At 32.4% G+C, this 22,363-nt stretch overlaps 1 protein-coding gene across 2 annotated transcripts in view; it reads left to right on the plus strand.

The window, feature by feature from the left end:
- The window catches only part of abo (de-etiolated protein 1 abo), an 84,860-nt gene that overhangs the window by 4,988 nt on the left and 57,509 nt on the right, over nucleotides 1-22,363 (plus strand). For both annotated transcript variants that reach the window (XM_074137954.1, XM_074137944.1), the window contains exons 4-8: nucleotides 129-305; nucleotides 13,957-14,130; nucleotides 14,253-14,402; nucleotides 18,850-18,983; nucleotides 19,963-20,169. In XM_074137954.1, the coding sequence (XP_073994055.1) occupies nucleotides 129-305; nucleotides 13,957-14,130; nucleotides 14,253-14,402; nucleotides 18,850-18,983; nucleotides 19,963-20,169 (842 nt within the window). The remainder of the gene's footprint in view (nucleotides 1-128; nucleotides 306-13,956; nucleotides 14,131-14,252; nucleotides 14,403-18,849; nucleotides 18,984-19,962; nucleotides 20,170-22,363) is intronic.

Here is a 22,363-nt window from a genome sequence, read left to right on the forward strand (position 1 = left end):
TTATTTATCTGTAGGAGCTAATAGTATAATATTCAAGTTAATCATACCTCTCTTTATATTATTATTTTTATTATTATTATTTTCTAGTTTAAATTGAAGTTTTTTTTTAAATGTAAATCATTTTGTAGGTGGATAAAATCTATCTAAGTCACAATCAGGGTTTATATTTGTACAAAGATACATTGGCTGTGTTATCTGTACAACATCAAATGTTACACATATTTCATATTCAGTATGGAAAATTTGTACCAGCTCGAAGAATAGGAAGGTACTGCTACGATGATGATGATTTCCTCATATCTCAGGTGAGATTCTGAACCCGTACACTTTGAATTTATGTTTTAAGCAAAACAATTTTGTTTATATTACCTTAACAAAAACTTACAGTTTTAAAAGTTAAGTATAAGGGTTGATTAAACGCCAAAAGGTACACAAATCAGCAGTTCCCAACATTTCATTAATACTTCATTGATATAATTTAAGTAATTTTACTGCATTAACTTTTCCTTCACATTTTTTAGAATTTATTAGATGTCACAGACCCTTATGCTGGCCATTTTCGTCTACAAAATATTTACTCAAGTAGCACACCATTTAACTTAGATTGACTGTAATATCTATTTATCTATAATAATCAAACTATTAATCACAGGTGAAAAAGAAAACGTTATAAAAAATATAAAAAAAATAAGAGGCTAAAAAATTCATAAACTTTTTTTACATCAATGATTTTATGCATTTATTTTTATTTTTAAATAAAAATCATTGGTTTAAGTTCATTCTTCGATTAAAGTAATTGTTATTTTATGTTGTAGTCAAACGTTTGTAATAATAAGTAATAAATAATCCGGCTTTATCGCAAATAATATAGTTTTCTTCAATTACATTCTCAATCTAGGTGTTCTTCCCACAATGTTATATATATGTAATATAAAATAAAGAAAATAAAGATATGCATATTTTTAGGACAGCTAATTATTCCAGTATTTTACCATAAGTAAAATTAGGGGGACTAAATTAAATTACAATTGAGAAATGAGTAAATATTGTTGAATAATCTACTTGTTATTAAATGTATGTTATTTGTGCTCACGAATATTTCGGTAAGACGAATTTAAGACTGAAATATTGTTTTGAATCCTCCGTGATTGAAATTTAAAAAGTGGCCGACTCTAACTTTGTTTTTTTCTACTTTAACATGCATGTATATGTGACTACTCAGAATAATTCATCACTCATTTTATCATAATTATAATAAAAAAATATTAAGAATGAACTGGCCAGCATAAGGGTCTGTGACATCTAATAAATTCTAAAAAATGTGAAGGAAAAGTTAATGCAGTAAAATTACTTAAATTATATCAATGAAGTATTAATGAAATGTTGGGAACTGCTGATTTGTGTACCTTTTGGCGTTTAATCAACCCTTATACTTAACTTTTAAAACTGTAAGTTTTTGTTAAGGAGATTTTTGTACCTTTTGGATAGATTTTCCTTTTTGTCTATTTGCAAAGTTACGTCTGCTTTACAGATTTTTTAAAATTTGGAATAAGCTATTCTATCATTATAACCTGATAAGGTGTTAAATCGGAACCGTAACTACCACTGGAGAGATCTTTTTAAAGAATGATTATAGTTGCGGTCCCCAAACCATCCTCAATAACCATTTTTTTGAGAAAGCGTTTTGAATAAAATAGGAAGGTATTTGTACGTAAATAGCAAAATTAAACTGCGATTTCAGTACTTCCTTTTAAGAGGAGCAAGAAAAATAAACTGCGATTACAGTACTTCTCCCTAAAAGGCAAAGATTTTGAATCGAACGACAATTCATTGATGTAAATCGGTTCACTCATTGATAATTTTAACGATTGCAGTACTTCCTCTTAGTAGGTATAAGAGCATGATGGCACTTCACAGCCACGTAGAGGAGCTTTAACCACTTTATTAGAGCTAAATTTTATCAAAATCGGACTAAGCTTTGTAGAAATATTGGTAATAATAGTTTTAGAAAGGGCCTTATTTGGGTGGGGCGAACTCCCCTCCTTATGAGGCATAGCGTCGAGACTTTTAAAGTACAAATCTGTACAAAATTTCGATTCGAATGACACTTCATTCATGAAAATCGGTTCACGTGTCGATAATTTGAAACGATTGCTATACTTCCCCTTAACAAGTGTAAGAGCAGATCGTCGCTTAATTGTTAGGTAGGGGAGCCCTAACCCTATCATCCTACCAAATTTTATCAAAATCGGGCCAAGATTTACAGAGTAATTAGTAATAATAATTTTGGAGGGGGCCTTACATAAAGGGGGCTAACTCCTCTCCCATTCGATGTACAGGGCCGAGACCCCCAAAAGGCACATCTACATAAAATTCCGAATCGAATGACACCTCATTCATGAAAATCGGTTCACGCGTTTAGGCGCTACGTTGTTTACAAAAAAGGTAACAAGAACAAGAACAACAACAACAACAACAACAACAACAACAACAACAACAACAAGAAGAACAAGAACAAGAACATTTTTTGAAAAAGCCGTTTTTGCTCATTTTCGGCAACTTTTTTCTCGAAACCTATTAGATCTGGGTGGTTGCAAAAAAATTACAGTTATAAAGGAGGATTTGCCCTATATTATAAAGAAAATTTGGGAATTTTATCTTTTATAGAAAAATAGAAAAAAATTGTCAAAGTTGGGTGTTTTTCAACGTTACACTTTTTCGTGCAGTTTTTGATGGTCAACCCTTATACAACTGTCCTACCGGACAGTTTTAATATAAAAGAAAAAAAAGTTACAGATTCGTAATTTTATATTTCACGCGCACTAAATTAAAACTGTCCGGTAGGACAGTTGTATAAGGGTTGACCATCAAAAACTGCACGAAAAAGTGTAACGTTGAAAAACACCCAACTTTGACAATTTTTTTCTATTTTTCTATAAAAGATAAAATTCCCAAATTTTCTTTAAATCTTACTCCAAATTCTCCTTTATAACTATAATTTTTTTGCAACCACCCAGATCTAATAGGTTTCGAGAAAAAAGTTGCCGAAAATGAGCAAAAACGGCTTTTTCAAAAAATGTTCTTGTTCTTGTTCTTCTTCTTCTTGTTGTTCTTGTTGTTCTTGTTGTTACCTTTTTTGTAAACAACGTAGCGCCTAAACGCGTGAACCGATTTTCATGAATGAGGTGTCATTCGATTCGGAACTTTATGTAGATGTGCCTTTTGGGGGTCTCGGCCCTGTACATCGAATGGGAGAGGAGTTAGCCCCCTTTATGTAAGGCCCCCTCCAAAATTATTATTACTAATTACTCTGTAAATCTTGGCCCTATTTTGATAAAATTTGGTAGGATGATAGGGTTAGGGCTCCCCTACCTAACAATAAAGCGACGATCTGCTCTTACACTTGTTAAGGGGAAGTATAATTATCGACACGTGAACCGATTTTCATGAATGGAGTGTCAATCGAATCGAAATTTTGTACAGATTTGTACTTTAAAAGTCTCGACGCTATGCCTCATAAGGAGGGGAGTTCGCCCCACCCAAATAAGGCCCTTTCTAAAACTATTATTACCAATATTTCTACAAAGCTTAACCCGATTTTGATAAAATTTAGCACGAAGAAGTGATTAAAGCTCCTCTACGTGGCTGTGAAGTGCCATCATGCTCTTACACCTACTAAGAGGAAGTACTGCAATCGTTAAAATTATCAATGAGTGAACCGATTTACATCAATGAATTGCCGTTCGATTCAAAATCTTTGCCTTTTAGAAAGAAGTACTGTAATCGCAGTTTATTTTTCTTGCTCCTCTTAAAAGGAAGTACTGAAATCGCAGTTTAATTTTGCTATTTACGTACAAATACCTTCCTATTTTATATAAAAAGGCTTTCTCAAAAAAATTGTTATTGAGGATGGTTTGGGGACCGCAACTATAACCATTCTTTAAAAAGATCTCTCCAGTGGTAGTTACGGTTCCGATTTAACACCTTATCAGGTTATAATGATAGAATAGCTTATTCCAAATTTTAAAAAAATCCAATCTGTAAAGCAGATATGTAACTTTGCTAATAGACAAAAAGGAAAATCTGTCCAAAAGGTACAAAAATCTCCTTAACAAAAACTTACAGTTTAAAAAGTTAAGTATAAGGGTTGATTAAACGCCAAAAGGTACACAAATCAGCAAGTACCCAACATTTCATTAATACTTCATTGATATTATTTAAGTAATTTTACCGCATTAATTTTCATTAATATTTTTTAAGAATTTATTAGATGTCACATACCCTTATGCTGGCCAGTTCATTCATAATAGTTATAATTGTGATAAAATGTATATTATATCTTCGTATAAATAGGTACTTTATTTTAACTCTATTCCAAATTATTCTTCTGATTCTGAAGTTGTCACATATACATGCATGTTAAATTAGAAAAAGACAAATTTAGAGTCGGCTACTGTTTAAATTTGAATCACGGAGGATTTAAAGCAATATTTCAGTCTTGAATTCGTCTTACCGAAATATTCGTGAGGACAAATAACACACAGTTAATAACAAGTAGATTATTCAACATTATTTATTCATTTCTCAATTGTAATTTAATTTAGTTCCCCTAATTTTACTTATGGTAAAATACTGGAATAATTAGCTGTCCTAAAAATATGCATATCTTATTTACTTTATATTACATATACACAACATTGTGGGAAGAACACCTAGATTGAGAATGTAATTGAAGAAAACTATATTATTTGCGATAAAGCCAGATAATTATTACCTATTATTATAAACGTTTGACTACTTCATACAATAACAATTACTTTAATCGAAGAATGAACTTAAACCGACGATTTTTATTTAAAAATAAAAATAAATAAAATCATTGATGTATGTTGGTGTAAGCAATTTTTAAAAAAGTTTATGAATTTTTTAGCCTCATATTTTTTTATTTATTATAACGTATTCTTTTTCACCTGTAATCAATAGTTTGATTATTATAGATAAATAGATATTACAGTCAATCTAAGTTAAATGGTGTGCTACTTGAACAAATATTTTGTAGATGAAAATGGCCAGCATAAGGGTATGTGACATCTAATAAATTCTTAAAAAATATTAATGAAAATTAATGCGGTAAAATTACTTAAATAATATCAATGAAGTATTAATGAAATGTTGGGTACTTGCTGATTTGTGTACCTTTTGGCGTTTAATCAACCCTTATACTTAACTTTTTAAACTGTAAGTTTTTGTTAAGTTGTAGTCAGTATCACCATCATTTCATGGCAACTTTTCACATCTTGAATGTCCAAGGCATGCCTACTACGCGTCCAAAGCATCCAAGAGTTCATGATCTATTTGGTTTTTCGACAGCCTGTCTGGAGATCTAGTTTCCAAATGAATCTTTGTGGGCGCCAACTGCGTTCTGCCAATTCTCTTATTCTTTGATGTAGCAAAATCAATTAACCGGAGTTATATACAGGAAACCTCGAGACTCAGCATAAATATATTTCCTCTGATAACAGCAGTCTTCAAACATATAAATACGTCACCCAGGCCAGGCCAGCCAGTTCTGTCCAACCGCTGCCCGAGTTAAGTTCTACCTGCAGTTCTGTCCAACCGCTGCCCGAGTTAAGTTCTGCCCAGACTTTGTCCAAGTTCCGTTCAATCTATCAGTAGTGAAGTTCCCTTCCCTTGATATCTTCGTAACCGTTATTTTATATATATCAGTTTAATATTGTAATAAAGAACTTGTGTTTTAAATAAAAATTATTCTTTTTAAAAAAGCCCCTAACGGTACAAAATATATAACTGGCGCCCGATTGCAGAGACTCGAAGTGACATAAAACGGTCCCTATTTGCAGAGACTTTAAGTGACATAAACAATTTAACAATTTCCAAAACATCGTACCAAAAGTGTTTGAGAGCGAGAGAGCAGAAGACACCTGGGTCAACATCTATTCAGCATTCAACATCAGGTGGGCAGAACTCACGCTGTAATTATTTTATTATTCTTATTTTTCTTTTATGCATTTGTCCTAAGATTTTTTATGTACTTTTTATCAAATAGTGTATGCATTTTCGTATTGTCCCTAAAAATCTCCAAAAGGAATAAAATAATTATAAGTAGAAGAAAAAGTAAAAGAAATAAATTCCCCTAGTTGTTATAAAATCCCCTTGATTACCCTGCCGAAACAATAAATTAAAAACATATAAAGTAGGCAAGGGCATTATTGATTATCCCTGTCCCTATAAGAATAAAATAATTATAAGTAAAAGAAAAGTAGAAGAAAGAGTAAAAGAAATAAATTACCCTAAGAATTATATAATTGTAAAGAAAAAGTCCCTATACATATACAATATATTTTCCCAAGCATTATAAAATCCCCTTGATTACCCTGCCGAAACAATAAATTAAAAACATATAAAGTAGGCAAGGGCAGTATTAATTGTCCCAGTCCCAAAGAGAGAAACATAATTGATATATTGTAAAAATAAAATAAGTCCCCATATAATTATTAATCCTTATAATAAAAAGAAAGTATAATTGATATAAAGAATAAATAAGTTCTCGAATAATTATTAGATTATAAAAATAAAGATTTCTTTATAAAGAAGTGTAACGGATATAAAGAATTTATAAAAAGCCCCTATAAGATAAGATAAAGAAAAAGCAAACCAGTATAACTGAATAAATATTCTTTTAACAGATAAGAAGAAGGCAAATCAACATATTTTAATCATACAACTCTGTCTTATACTGTAATCACTTGAGCTGTATAAAATGCATACTAATCTTAACACTTCCGACCTGCTACCCCCAGTCCTTACCCCCTATGACCAAACGGATACTCAGACTCCGTGTTCCCACACAAGCTCTTCATTACCACGTATTAGTCACCCTTTACGAAAAGAAGATTATGATCATATTCTCATATTTAACGGAGACCCTTATGAATTATTATATTTTACTCAAACAGTCGAAGATGTTTATAACGTAACCTGTAGACCCAACATTATAGAAAATTCCACTAATGAATACCTTCTCCTTAATAAGGTAAAAGCTAAAATCACGGGATCCGCTCAATCATTAATTTTAACTAAAAGAATCCACACTATTAAAGAATTATTAGACATCTTAAAAAGAAACTTTTCGTGCTCAAAATCTTTCGAAACATTGAAGTCCGAAATTTATAATATGAAGCCCCATTTTAAAGAACTCCCAACCGACTACCTAACTCGTTTAGAATCTATAACACACCTAATCCATGCCAAATATATGATTGATGGCATTAGTGAAGAAATAATATTAACTTCTATGCAATACTTAGAAAAAGAAGTTATCCACCATTTCTATTCAACTACCCCATGGCAATTGTCCAATCATGTGATGACCTTTAATCCTACGTCTTTAGAAAAATTAAGAGAGACTTTAAACACTAAATGTATGTTCCTAATTGACCAATTGTATACGAAACCCCAATCATCTTATAGATCCCCCTCTCAACAACAGCGTAATCCTCCTCAAAGGAGATACCAGCAGAACCCAACAAGTTATCGTAACCCCAGTTTTCCTTCGACCTCAAATTATCCTTCCCCATTAATGCAAACGCAAACTCAGCATAGACCTTTCCCTAACTCCCACTATAATTCCAGAGACTCATGGAAAAGCAATGGCCCTAGGCCTCCCTACAATCAACAACCTCGTGAACCGAGACCACCCCCAAATTATCAAAAACCTTCGAACCCTCACAAAAGAAATCCAGCACCCCTACACGACTCACAAGAATCCCAAATTCAGCAATTAACAGAAAGAGTAAACCAACTCGAATCTTTTTTAGACAACGGCAACTCCAGCAGTGTAAGTCCGATAGCAAACCTGAAATAAAGCACGTAGACGGAAAAACCAATTATGTAGCCGACGCGCTATCAAGAAATCCTATCCCCTTAAATATCCTCTTGAATGATAGCAGTGAAGACTCCCTAGACGACATACCCTTATTAAATCCAAATGAAAACCTAGATGACATCGACCCCTTTGATCCTTTAGAGTCCCCATTTATTGAGCAAACATTAACCGAACAATTAGAATCCCCAAGAGAAGAAGAAATCTCCAAGATAATGGATGAAATCAATCCCCCAGAAGGAAGGTGTGAACCTTCAGACCCTATAGACCTAGATGAACTCGTATCAAAAACCCTAAATGAATTAGATGAATCAAATGAATCAGATTCCCCAAAAGAGAATAACGACCTTACAAATGAAGAAATTCCCTCCGGAGAAATCGCTCCAGATATTGTCCCGAATCAAATAATTATACTCCCAGATAATAACAAATGTGTCAACACAGAAAAACACCAAATCCGTATCAACATTGGCAATCCTGCCAACAGTAAAAGAAAAACATACTTCGGCAATCGAAGTAGATTAATATGGCAAGTAGCATGGCCACATAAAGAGACACTCACTAAACATTGTTTAGAATTCCTAAAACCCAACACCACATATGGCATTTATTGCTCTAATCAAGCTGTAGTAATGAACAATATATTAGATGATGTATTCCAAATATTTAAAGATATAGTAACAACTACATACCCCACAATCCGTATAAAAAGATATTTTAAAATTAATATAGATGTTGAAGAAAAAGAAGACCAAGTAGAATTAATTAAAAACCATCACCTCGGTAAAACATGCCATAGAGGAATAAACGACATATATAAAAGATTAAAAACAAAATATTATTGGCCCCGTATGACAGATACAATCACCGAAGTAATTAACAATTGCGACACCTGCAAACAAATTAAATATGAGAGGAACCCTCCAAAACAAAAATTCCAGATAACACCTACCCCAAGCAGACCCTTTGAAAGACTTCAAATTGATACCCTATTCTTTTCTAATCACCTAATATTAACTATAATTGACTGTTTTTCGAAACGAATGACAGCCTATATAATCACTTCCACGAATAGTACAGAAGTAATTGATAAATTAAGAGATCACCTTAGTAACTTCCCTACACCCAGCGAAATCCAAGCTGATAATGGTAAAGAATTCGCCAATAAAGGATTCGAATCTTTCTTAAATTATAATAATATCTCCCTTTATCTAACCACTCCGCACCACCATAATTCCAATGGACTCATTAACCGAGCTCATTCAACCTTTATAGAATTACTTAATCTGATCCGTATCGAAGATCCTAAGATACCTTTAAATCAAACTCTAAAGCTAGCAACCATAGCATACAACAACACTCCAAATAATACACTAAAACTTAGCCCCAATGAAATCAGTTTTGGCATAACAACTCTTACAGAACAAAAACAAACAACCATTTTTGAAATTCAAACTGATGAATATCACTAAGAAAAACAACTCATACATAAAGCAATTAAAGAACAAATAGAAAAGGAAAAAGAGGAAAGAACTAATTTGCTAAATGAAAACAGAGAAAATGTAGAAATTCCCCCAGGAAAAATTTATATAAAAACCCATAATAGAAACAAAGCTAAACCAAGGTATAAATCAGTAACATATGATAAAACTAAACAAAAAGTCCTAAATGGCAAAACCAAGAAAACCAAAATTCACCCCTCACTACTTAAACGCCCTAGAAAATTTGAAAATCATTCACGTGAACCTTCTTGTTCGCAGGCAACCACACAAAAGAACGAAAATGATCGTCCTCCTGATTCCCCTAAGCCTGGAACTAGTGGCAACTCATAAAGTTACCAATTTAAATAAAAGTCCAACTCCCAATTAAAACCCCCTTAACGGAAACTTATTTTCTTTTGTCCTATCCCTATGAGCACTTGAATCAGATCTTTACTATAATTACTTCCCCTTCATTAGTCCTGAAAACTAACAAACTATACACAGCTCATTGTGAACTATTATTAAACAATTATTATTGCAAGAATGCCACTATCATTCATAATGAATGTATAAATAACTTACTAAATAATAACATTGAAAGCCAATGTAAAAAGGTAAATATACCCAAACCTAACCCTTTCATAAAATATGTTGAAGCCGTAAATAAATATTTAGTATATGAAACCCCTAGTGTAAACATTGATAAAAACAATGTAAGTCTTACAGTTAGCATTAAGAACATTGCTTTGTTAACTTTAGAAATTAATGAAAAAGTAACTAATTGTAAACCTTTATATATCTATAATGAATTCGAGCACATGTTAATTAATCCTTCTATCCCTGATCAATATGATCATCTTAATATTTCCTTCCTTGACCTTCACTACTTAAATATTAAAATGTTACCCCTAGAGGAATTAGAAGAGGAATCCACCTCGGACTACACTACAACTTTATTCATCATCGCCATCATAGCTCTCTGCCTCTCAATCACTCATCTATTCATCCGTTATAGAAGAAAAATCTATAAAATTGTAAAACTCTTTAATAGAAGTGAGCCCCAGCAACCAGAAGATAATTCAACAGATGCTTCAGTGACTCCCCTGCCACCAGTTCGTACATCAACAATGGCAGCCTACCAACAACATCTCCAAATTCGATGAACTCCTCACACTTCCAAATTTCGTGAGGACACGAAAAACTTAAGGAGGGAGGAGTTATATACAGGAAACCTCGAGACTCAGCATAAATATATTTCCTCTGATAACAGCAGTCTTCAAACATATAAATACGTCACCCAGGCCAGGCCAGCCAGTTCTGTCCAACCGCTGCCCGAGTTAAGTTCTACCTGCAGTTCTGTCCAACCGCTGCCCGAGTTAAGTTCTGCCCAGACTTTGTCCAAGTTCCGTTCAACCTATCAGTAGTGAAGTTCCCTTCCCTTGATATCTTTGTAACCGTTATTTTATATATATCAGTTTAATATTGTAATAAAGAACTTGTGTTTTAAATAAAAATTATTCTTTTTAAAAAAGCCCCTAACGGTACAAAATATATAACTCCGGATTTAATTATCATTATTTTCATGAAGGCTGCCCTTTCTAGGTGAGGATGATAACATTCTTTTTTATCCATTTTCGAATTTAGATCTCCTAATATGATATTTACAGCTCTTTTTAGGAGTCTATCGTATACCTCTTTCAGTCCCCATATAACATATTTTTAACTTCTTTGGCTTTCTCCTCCGTTGGAGCGTGTATATTATTTACGAGATATTACGAAATTTTGCTTTAAGCCGGAGGATGAATATTCTTTCATTAATTTTATTAAAATTAAGTAAAAATGGCTTCAACATATTGTTAACCACAAAACTTGTCATTAAATTCCCATCCTTACAAATTTGTCAAGTTAGACTCTGAAGTTCATCAACGCTCCTGTCTTCCTCAAACTTCTATCATTCCATGATGCCACCCTAAGATAGTTTCCGTGTTCTCGCCTAGATCGTGCCTAGTTTTTTTTTACTTTTAGGATCCTCAACAATAATTTTTTTTTAACGAGGGCTGTTAACCCTATACTCGACCCCCGCTGTTTTGAAGCACCTAGGATTTGTGGGGTTTACTCCACTGTCTTTAATGGACCTTCTTAGAAGTGGTAATTCTAAGGTGTGTAAATATGATGTCCTCGTTTAGTGAGAAGGTTTGTGAAGTAAGAGTGTTGTGTACTGCTCTGGTGTAATTTCCCAAGTAACTGCTTGCGATAGTTCCCTCCTGCTGGGAGTAAAGTAAAGTAAATCTTTTCTTTTAAATTTTTTCGCGAGTTTATCACAAATTAATACCAAATTTTAGGGAATTCAATGAATGCAAAAAAATTAAAAACTCCCAAATCATAATTTCTTTTGGAACTTCCAAAATGGGAATACTAATTCAGAAAACAATCTACAGCAGTAATAGGATAGTATTTCAAAGTCTGCATAGCCTAATAATGTTTACCTTACTCTCCTATTATACGACTCCTTAACAAAAATGTATAGGCTAAAAAGTTAAGTTAAAGGTTGTTTAAACGACACAAATCAGCAAGTACCAATCTCGGTGTACAAAGTGTATTGTGCTGTCGATTTTTACTGTTGCATAGGAGATTCAGATGACTGTGATGATTCAATATTTGATTTTACTACATGTTTTTACCTCAGAAAATCTATGGACTTTACATTAATTAAAAGTGGTAAAATGTTATTGTATGCTATGGTGATGGTAGGCCCATAAGTGTGTAACGGCCGTACCAAATCTGACACGCCTTTTTTTTCTTTTTTTTTATATCCCCAACATTGGCCGTAGGAATGTTGTAGATTTGGAATGCGCTGGTTATAATGCACTGACGGCTGACATGAAAGCTTTGTCCATTATCAGTATTTTCTGATATAACGGGCCATAAAGCATGTACAATTACGTTAAAATACGATCTGAATAATGATTTTAAAAACTTAGAAGTGATTTCAAATGACCCAAGCCCGATTGTATATACATATACAGGGTGACCAAAGTTATATGCTCCACCCACTTTTTTTTTTAACGGCGGGAAATTTCGAAAAAATAAAAAACACTTAGGTATTTATTCATTTTTAGTCTAGTTTATTTTTAGTGATTGACCCTTTTTTTTAAACCCCTGTATCTCGAGATACAGTATCCAACTTTGTTTTTTCAAATGGAACGTTATATTTTTTTTGCATATTTTTATAGTATTTGAGCTCCTAAAAAAAACAAAAAAACATTTTTTGAAATCGGTTCGGTTTTTCAAAAGTTATGGTAATTTAAAATATGAAAAAAAAAATTCAGTTTATTGTCAAAATTACGTTATTTTTTTTTTAAGAATCTGTTCAAACTGGGCACAATCAACGGATAGGCGAGCCAAAACTCTGGACTCCCACGCTTTGCTTGTAGCAGCACTTATGGTGGCGAAGTCAAGATCTAGGCAGGCTAGAGTTATTCGACGTTTCAGATCATCGACTGAAGCCACGGGATTAAGGATACTTTACACTTTATTTTTTAGGTATCCTCACAAAAAATAGCCCATTTGGGTTAAGTCCGGAGATCGAGGTGGCCATTGGATGGGACAATGAGTCCCTAAGCACTTTTCATGGAAATTTCGGTCCCGGTAACCTCGAACCACTCTCGCATTATGTGCCGGGCAACCATCTTGTTGAAAATACATATCTATCCGACGTTGTAGATGAACATCTTCAAACGGAACTGGCAAAATGTCTCTAAAAAAAAGTTGGATACCTTGCACCCGTTAAGTTCTCTCTGTAGAAGTATGGGCCGATTGGTTGATTTCCTAAAACTCCACACCAAACGTTTGTAGAAAAAACAACCTGAACGTCGAATAACTCTAGCCTGTCTATATCTTGACTTCGCCACCATAAGTGCTGCTACAAGCAGAGCGTGGGAGTCCAGAGTTTTGGCTTGCCTATCCGTTGATTGTGCCCAGTTTGAACAGATTCTTTAAAAAAAATAACGTAATTTTGACAGTAAACTGTTTGTTTTTCATATTTTAAATTACCATAACTTTTGAAAAACCTAACCGATTTCAAATTTTTTTTTTTTTGTTTTTTTTAGGAACTCAAATACTATAAAAATATGCGACAAAAAATATAACGTCCCATTTGAAAAACAAAAGTTGGATGCTGTATCTCGAGATACAGGGGTTTAAAAAAATGGGTGAATCACTGAAAATAAACTAGACTAAAAATGATTAAATACGTGTTTTTTATTTTTTCGAAATTTTCCGCCGTTAAAAAAAAAGTGGGTGGAGCATATAACTCTGGTCACCCTGTATAGGCAGGCTTCCACATGTTTTTATGTTTTTTTTAATTTAATTATTATTTTTTTTTAATTTTACTAGAACGTGAGGGAAAAGTGACGTCACGCTTTCCTAAAGTCGTTTATTATTTCTGCCCATTAACATTGAGTTACAAAATTCAAATTCAATGACATAAATTACTTTGACTATATTATTTCTATTAGTTCCTGTAGTTATTTCTGTTTATTTCTTTTTATTGCAATTATAATTAAATTACAGGTATATTCGGAACATGAAGAGACGAGTACTTATAGTGAAGATTCTCAGCCAACCATTATACACCCAACAAATCGTCCATTTAGAGACCATACAATTAGTGGTTTAAAGAATAAAATACTCATCCATTTATATTGGCAATCAGAACCCAGAATATTTTATCAAAGATTTGATCAGGTGGATTTTCAAAATATTTAATCTTTGCTTTCTTTTAGCTGTAATCCCAAAAAAAACAAATTGTATCACATTAACTTAGTACCTCAAAATATGCTTATTTGACTTTTGTATTTTTTTTTTAGCTTAGATTATTACGAATGTGGAAAATGCAGCTACTGGATGAAGAGCACCTTCTAATAAGATATGCTTCCGAAGATGTAGTGACATTAAAAGCTGCAGAACCTTGTTCGCACCCATCATTTTTCGTTGTATATAACATAGTAGAAGCTAAGGTAATAATGTTGGTTGAATAATGGATCGTATCCACAAACAAAAACATCTGACACATTTTACTTTCACTTGCCACAATTTGTGAAATTTAATTTTCTTGAAAGTTCATATCTGTACTCAGAGAATAATTAACTTCCGTACTACAAATTTTCGCTATAATGAAATTCTGTGGAAAGAAGCGTGATCCCCAAAGCCATTTTGTTAGTCGCCCTTCCTGTGGACTGAAATTTTCTAACTCTGAATCTGAATAATTAATTAATTTAAGAATTAATAATAGAATTAATACTTTTCACACTCGTAGATATACATGTAAGCTCTGACACAGTTTACCTCCCCAATACAATCCCTTCAAATTCCTAATTTGAGAAACCGTGAGCTGTGAAAAAAAAGAAGGGAAAATCTAGATTTAAAAGTGGAATATGTCCTTGATCAGCCATCAGCCTGTTGTTTCAAATGATTTACAGTGTTGAGCCATTCCATGTCAAATCAACACAAGAAAAGACCATTTTTAACCTCACCATCTTGGATTTTCTTGAAATTTGGCACATGTGTACTATTGGTGTAGACTTGGAAAAATATGAAATTTTACTGTGATATGTCAACTGGTTTATGAGTTACAGGGCTGTAAAGTTGCCAAAAATGGGCTGAAAAACAGGGAACCCCGTGTTTTTGAATTACTGTAGAAGCTTTCCTAATTGAGCTACAGACTTGGGATTGGTGTCATTTTATAGCATATTTAATGCCCTTTCCTGTGATGTGCGACACCATATGGGTTAGGATAAATAAATTTTGTTAAATTTAAATTTTAAATTTTTTAAGAAGTACATATTTGTACAACATTGATTTCCATCTAGAAAGAGTGTTCAGAGCGGCCATTATGTAACTTTGAAGAAGAATTTGGTGGCATTGAACTGGTTATAGGTCTGGGGGAAACAGGTTTGGTCAACCGGGTGGAAGATAGAGGGGATAGAATGACAGTCATTATTTGAAACTAGTTATGGTGGGGGGGTCAGTCAGGTTTAAGGCATCACTAAGTAGGAGTTGGTTTAATATCATTCTATTAAAAGTAGGCAGAGTAATAGTTGTGAAAAAAGAATTGAATACTAACAAAAAGAAAGAAAGGGAAAAGAAAAATCAGCACTGAGCAACGTGGAGGTTAACCACTAGAAAGGTCAGTTCTGTCTACGTGTCTGGTGATCAGTAGTGGAAGAATTTCTGGCTGACTAGTCTGCTTAACTTAGTGTGGTAGAAAAATACCCGCTTGGGTATGTACTTTAGATATAGCCAAGGCCAAAAAGCGAAAGGGCAAGAATTTCATCAAAATGTACTCTGTGGGTATAATGCTGACCTCATTACTGGGTAGTTTTGGACTAAAGAGTAAAGGTAAAGCAAAAATAATTATATAAAAGCTTAAGCAAAGTCATTTATTTATTCTTTTCAATCGGAAGTTTACTATTTCTATTTTGTTGTATTATTTATTTATTCATTCATTCACGTGTAGGAAATGAAAATTTTGTTAAAAAAGATTTACTTAAAATTGTAGAATGATTTTATTATTGACCTTATAAATATAACCTGTTGATTGAATGAATAATGATGTATATTATAAATAAAATACAGTTGCAACACAAAATACATCTACAAAAATTACTAAAAAAACAACAACTTTGTTTATGTTTATTATTATTATTTTTATTTATTTTTTATTTTATTTTTTTTCACATCGTAGACAATAGCCTTATGGCCGACTGTCGAGATGTTCATTCAAGTGTACTAATTTGAACACAATACTAATGTGGTCCCCATCAATATTATTAACATATTTCCTGGCATAAATACTAAGTTAATCCAAACAATCTTGAAAATAAAACAAACAAGATTGTATAACAAAAGCAAACAAAATGAACACATAATATACCAACTGAACTGGGCAACACAACTTTAACCTTTGATACTTTGTTGATAGAAACATCTGTCTGTTGGTTTGATAATATGTACTTATATGATAATTCAGAAATTATTAGGTTCAGAGATTATATTCCACTCTTTAATTGAATAATACAAAACTTACAATTTTAATTATAATTAAACTCCGCAACTAAAAATTTTCTATATTTCAATGCCACTATCACGTATTTCATTAGACCCGTACAGCTAGTAACACCATTCAACATGTCCACATATATCTGTCACGTTCAATGAATATTTTCCCGAGATATCTTTTCCTAAATTCTCTTAATACCGAACATACAGATATGAAGTGATAAGTATCTTCAATACAACCCATGTTGCATAGCGAACATGTGTAATTCCTATTTGCTAGCCAAGGTTGAAAATTCAAATCCAGCAATTCACCTCTTACACGAAAAATAATTTGAATCATTCTAATGTTCTTTACCTCTGATGTATACCCAATTGGTTGCTGTAGGTTTAATTGACTGTACTGCCTGTGATACTCATTTTGCCTGGCCCTCTCAATGAGACGTGCTTTTTGCGACTTGGTTATACTTTCAAGTAGTTATACTTCTGTTATACTCAAGTACTATACTTCTGTAATTATTTTGTGTGAGTTTATTAATTGAGAATTGTACATTATTTTTATCGATTATTTTCACAAGATGTTTAAATTAAGAAAGATGCCTTTCCATTATTACATCTGCCAGAAATCTGGTCAGACGATTCGAATCTTGTTTTAGAATTTTGCTGATATATTTTAAATGTAATTTCAGTGTAAAGTTATAAAGTGGCGAATTTCCCGTTTCTATATACGCCGTATATACAGCGTGTAACTTAGTGTGTTGGTGGGCAACCTGTACAGTCTCTTTAGAAAATATTTTTGTAGTTTCCCCCCCTCTTCGGGTGCGTTCCACTAAGCGACCACAACGACCAAAACATACTTTCAGGTGTTACACTTGGCGACCGCGGTCGTTGTGGTCGTGGCGAAAACGTCACTAATGACGTCACTATTTTCGTTCACACAACGCCCCACCTTAAGAGCTGGGTCGAAGTGGGCATTGAGAGTTGGCGCAATTTTTAAAACAAAATATGGCGACCGAAAAAATTATCTCATGTAAATGAAAGTATTATTTCATGTAAATAATAGAATGTGTTCTCGAAAGTCTACAAAAAATAAATAAATATTATTTATTCCTTTACATACTAAATCACTGAATAACACAAAATCATTTACCTGAAATAACATTTAAATTCTTCATCTGAATAAAGATCAATTACTCTGATAGCTAATAATACGTGGCCTAAGTTTTCGCTTTTTATCATTGCGATTTTGTAAAATTGCATTCCACTCTAATCGGAACTAGATAAAGAACTTTCTAAAGCATAATTAATAAATATCCAACTCTTGCCACAAAAGACACTTTAATTTTATTTAAACGTAAATTTTATAAATACTCCAAAATGTAATATAAAAAATTTAATTATATATATACTTTTAATATAAGTCAACTTTACCAATAATTAATAAAGTTTATTATAACTGCTTATAAATGGGGTTAAAATTAAAAAAAAACCTCTTCAAGCTTCTAACTTATTTTCGAGGCCGCCATATGTAATGTTTACATGAACGGTTAAAACGCCCACAGTCCGTTCCACTTGGGTTTTCGATCGCAACGCTCGCAAACAAATGGAACGGGCAAAATCGCGGTCGTGAGCGTGGTCGTTGTGGTCGCTTAGTGGAACGCACCCTTCGTATTCGGTCCCACCCCCAAACCTGCCCCAAATATAACCTTTTAATCCTATGTGGTGCATTAAATTTTGAGAGATTGCCCTGGAAATTAAATAGGGTAAAGTTGCCAAATTGCTTAGGTTCTCCAGAAAAATATTGTTTTTCTTTTTTTCTCTTAATTACAGCGTTGTTTCACTTTTCCGTTCTTTTATAATGGTTGTACATTATTGTAATTATTTTTTTTTATAGACAGGGCAGTAGGAAAAGCTATTATTATTTTTCTTTTTTCTTCCTTTTAGTTCAAGTAATTTATTATTCAGGAGTTAGGGGTTTTCGCCATATCTTCCCCAAGCACTATTACGTTCTTCCCGTTTCTTAATAATTTAATTATTTTTATTTACTTTCCATTGTTCCTTTTCCTTATGTTTATCTTAATTTAAACACAAGAGCTCAAGGCAAAAACCACCCCTTCTCCACTAAGCTACCACACTTTGTACCTTCTCTATCTGAGGAGCCTAACAAATTTCTTGTACCATATAGTCTAGACCTAGCACTTTGCACTCAAGGAAAGTATAGGCGTGGCCTAACAGAAGTTTTGTTTACAACGGTTTGCTGACAATAGGCTATGCACAACAAACTAAGCCTTTCAAATTGATTTTTTTTTTTAAATTTCTATTACTAATTGTAATTTATTATCTAATTTATAACCATATTTTGAATTATTTAAAAATCACATACATTAATCATTTTTTTCCCCCTCCCAGGTACTCGCTGTATACGAAAATACTTCTCAGGAACTTCTATTTTTACTAGAAAATTATTGTGATTATTTTAGAAATGCGAAAACTAATGCGGGAAATCATTTCATGTGTTCACCTTCTAATAATTTATATGCGAGGTAGGTATTTTACCTCTTATAATAAACATAATAGAGAATTATAACAGTATATGTAATAACAGTTATACAATGTATTATTCATTTTTAATGTTTGATTGCGAATCTCATTTTTTATTTTTTTTTATTTTTAAATTTGATTTTAATTTAATAATAAGGAGCGGAAGATATCTTGTCCCTTTATGAATCTCTAGCATAGACCATTGAGACGTCCATGAATTGGCTAATACTCGAGACTCTATACTGGAAACTATATGATTTATGTAAACGATTCAAAATCATATGATTTCCATTAATGCTTCGAGAATCACATCATGGGCAAAATATTAACGTCAAGTGCTTGCTATCAGAAGGCAATTGAAAGCTTTCAGCGCTTATGGCTATTTACTCTATTTTAGCTCTTACCGGTAATATTTATAGCGGAACTTTATATGTCAAAAATAATTTATATAGCCTTGCCGAATAAGTTTCCTTTAAAAAAATCTGATTGTTGTAGCTCTTTACTACGGTATTTTCCTAGGTTTTTCCTACAGGAAGAACTCATCAAAATTGCACGAACAGTTTACAACAAATCGGAAGTAACTAAAGTCCAAGCATTAAGTGTATGAACGTATAAATGAAATGTATTATAAACTGAAGCTTAATCCACTTATTTTTTAAATCCAAGACGCCTCTTCATGTAAGATCATTAAGCGCCGGAGTTTAGAAGTACAGTTAAACCCACTATTATGAGTGAAGTAGAATAATATACTCTGAATTCATTAAATAAAATAACTGTTGATATTACAATAGAATTAAGGAAAATTTATTGAAAAAAAAATCAAATGCATCGTCATTTTCAAGCTTTTAATTTGGCATTAAGCACTTTGTCGATATGAAACGGTTTTCAATTTAATCCATTCAAGATGTCAACTTGAACCTTGCTACTCCACTTCTGGATTTATTTTTAATTGAGAAAGTTGATTCATATCTAATTTTCCAGGCTCCTTCAACAGAGATTCAAACAAACAATTATGAGTGCTAAGTATGGAGGTTCAGTAGAGGCTACTCGAAGAATGCTTGCTCAGTTACCCATATCTGCACAGTCATATTCTAGTAGTCCATATTTGGACCTGTCACTTTTCAGTTATGATGATAAATGGGTCTCTGCAATGGAACGTCCAAAAGCGTGCGGAGAACACCCTATACGGTAATATGCTTTTGTATTATTTAATTTTCGTATTATAATAAAAATTACTATACCACATTCTTTTGAGTATTTTTTTTTTGTTTTTTGTTTTACCTTAGTTGATTGGAATATTTATTAATATAATAATAAATATTATAATTATACTCTTGTCATAATATGTTAAACTATTTCAACATTCTAGTTTTTGAATACTTTTTCAGTATGCAATTTTTCTTTTCTTATCATTCATTTTTCTAAACCCTTATTATACAGGGTGTTCAGCATAAGACTACGGTAACTTCGGGAGGCGATTCTGGGCATCATTTGCAACAAAAAATTCCATATAAACTATGGCTCGATTCGGCTCCGTTTTATAGATATTTTTAATTTTATGTTTTTTCAAGGTACTACTACTTTTTAGCAAAATGTTTTCTATATTTCTCAAACTATTAAAGCTACAGCTATTTTAATAGGCTCATTAGAAAGAAGGTTAAATTTCCTTTTAAATAAGCTAATTTGTATTCCACAATAATAATATTAGGTATTTTCCTTTGTGGCCCAAACATAAGAAATAGCAAGTTTCTAATTTTTTCCAAAAACTTTGACTTCATTTTTCTCAAAAACATTTCATATGAAAAAACCGTGCACTATTCAGGAGAAACATCTACATACGATCACCTTTCGAACGGTATACAATAATTGGGGTTATGTTAAAAATTGATGCAGAAATCTGTGATTAATTGCAAAAAAGTAGGCCTCAAAACAGCGTCGGCGTTATGAAAGGAATTCACCTACCATAAGAATATAACTGATCAGAATCATCAGATCCAGTACGATTTTTTGCAAACGTGTAATTTAATAATTAATTAATTTAAGAACTGTATTCAAAAATATAAAATTTACATTATAAATAATAAAATAAAAAGAAGAAAAATGAATATGATGTTAAATGAGTGTTAGGTACCAATTTCGAAAGAAAGGATTTTCGTTTAACGAGTTTAGATCTGTGTGTTGTTCTTTAGTTAATTAAAGAAATATGACAAATAATGTGAATAAATCATCATTTTGAAATACTCAATAATCTTTTGGAATTAACAGATTGTGGAGAGCTAATGAATAAGCCGAACACAGGAGATTGTGGAGAGCTAATGAATAAGCCAAGAACTTATTACTCGCTCTGATCCCCAAATTAAATAATAGTGGATGGAATACTTCACCGAACCGCCAGTACACCTCCACGATCGTCTTAGCGTTTGGAACACCCTATCAGGAAAACATCTAGAATATTCCCTCCACTATTCCAATCTACGAAATCGTAGTTGTATAACATATCGCGATATTCAATATTCGAATACGTTGGCATAATAATAGCAAAATGACAACTAAATATCTAATGAAAATGTAGATTTTAAACTATCTTTTCTTCTTGTTGTATTTATTTGTTTTTATAAGCCGTATTAGGATAGAACATGTCAGTTTTTAACTTGGAGATTAGAGCGATAAGTAAGTTCTCGGCTTATTCATTAGCTCTTCACAACCTGTTAATTCCAAAAGTTTATTTGTAATAAAATAAATTATTAAATTACACGTTTGCAAAAAATCGTACTGGATTTGATGATTCTGATCAGTTATATTCTTATGGTAGGTGAATTCCTTTCATAAAGCCGACGTTGTTTTGAGGCCAACTTTTTTGCAATTAATCACAGATTTCTGCATCAATTTTTAACATAACCCCAATTATTGTATACCGTTCGAAAGGTGATCGTATGTAGATGTTTTTCCTGAATAGTGCACGGTTTTTTCATATAAAATGTTTTTAAGAAAAGTGAAGTCAAAGTTTTTGGAAGAAATTAGAAACTTGCTATTTTCTATGTTTGGGCCACAAAGTAAAACACTTAATATTATTATTTTGGATTACAAATTAGCTTATTTAAAAGGAAATTTAACCTCCTTTCTAATGAGCTTATTAAAATAGCTGTAGCTTTAATAGTTTGAGAAATATAGACATCTTTTTGCTAAAAAGTAGTAACACCTTGAAAAAACATAAAATTAAAAATATCTATATAACGGAGCCGAATCGAGCCATAGTTTATATAGAATTTTTTGTTGCAAATGATGCCCAGAATCGCCTCCCGAAGTTACCGTAATGCTGAACACCCTGTTTAGAAATACAACTCATTTTTATAATACTATTAAGATTCATCTTTGCGTGTAA

This window comes from Rhodnius prolixus, unplaced genomic scaffold, assembly GCF_049639745.1.
Source record: "Rhodnius prolixus isolate KJV_2025 unplaced genomic scaffold, Rpr scaffold_1, whole genome shotgun sequence".
NCBI classification, from domain to species: domain Eukaryota; kingdom Metazoa; phylum Arthropoda; class Insecta; order Hemiptera; family Reduviidae; genus Rhodnius; species Rhodnius prolixus.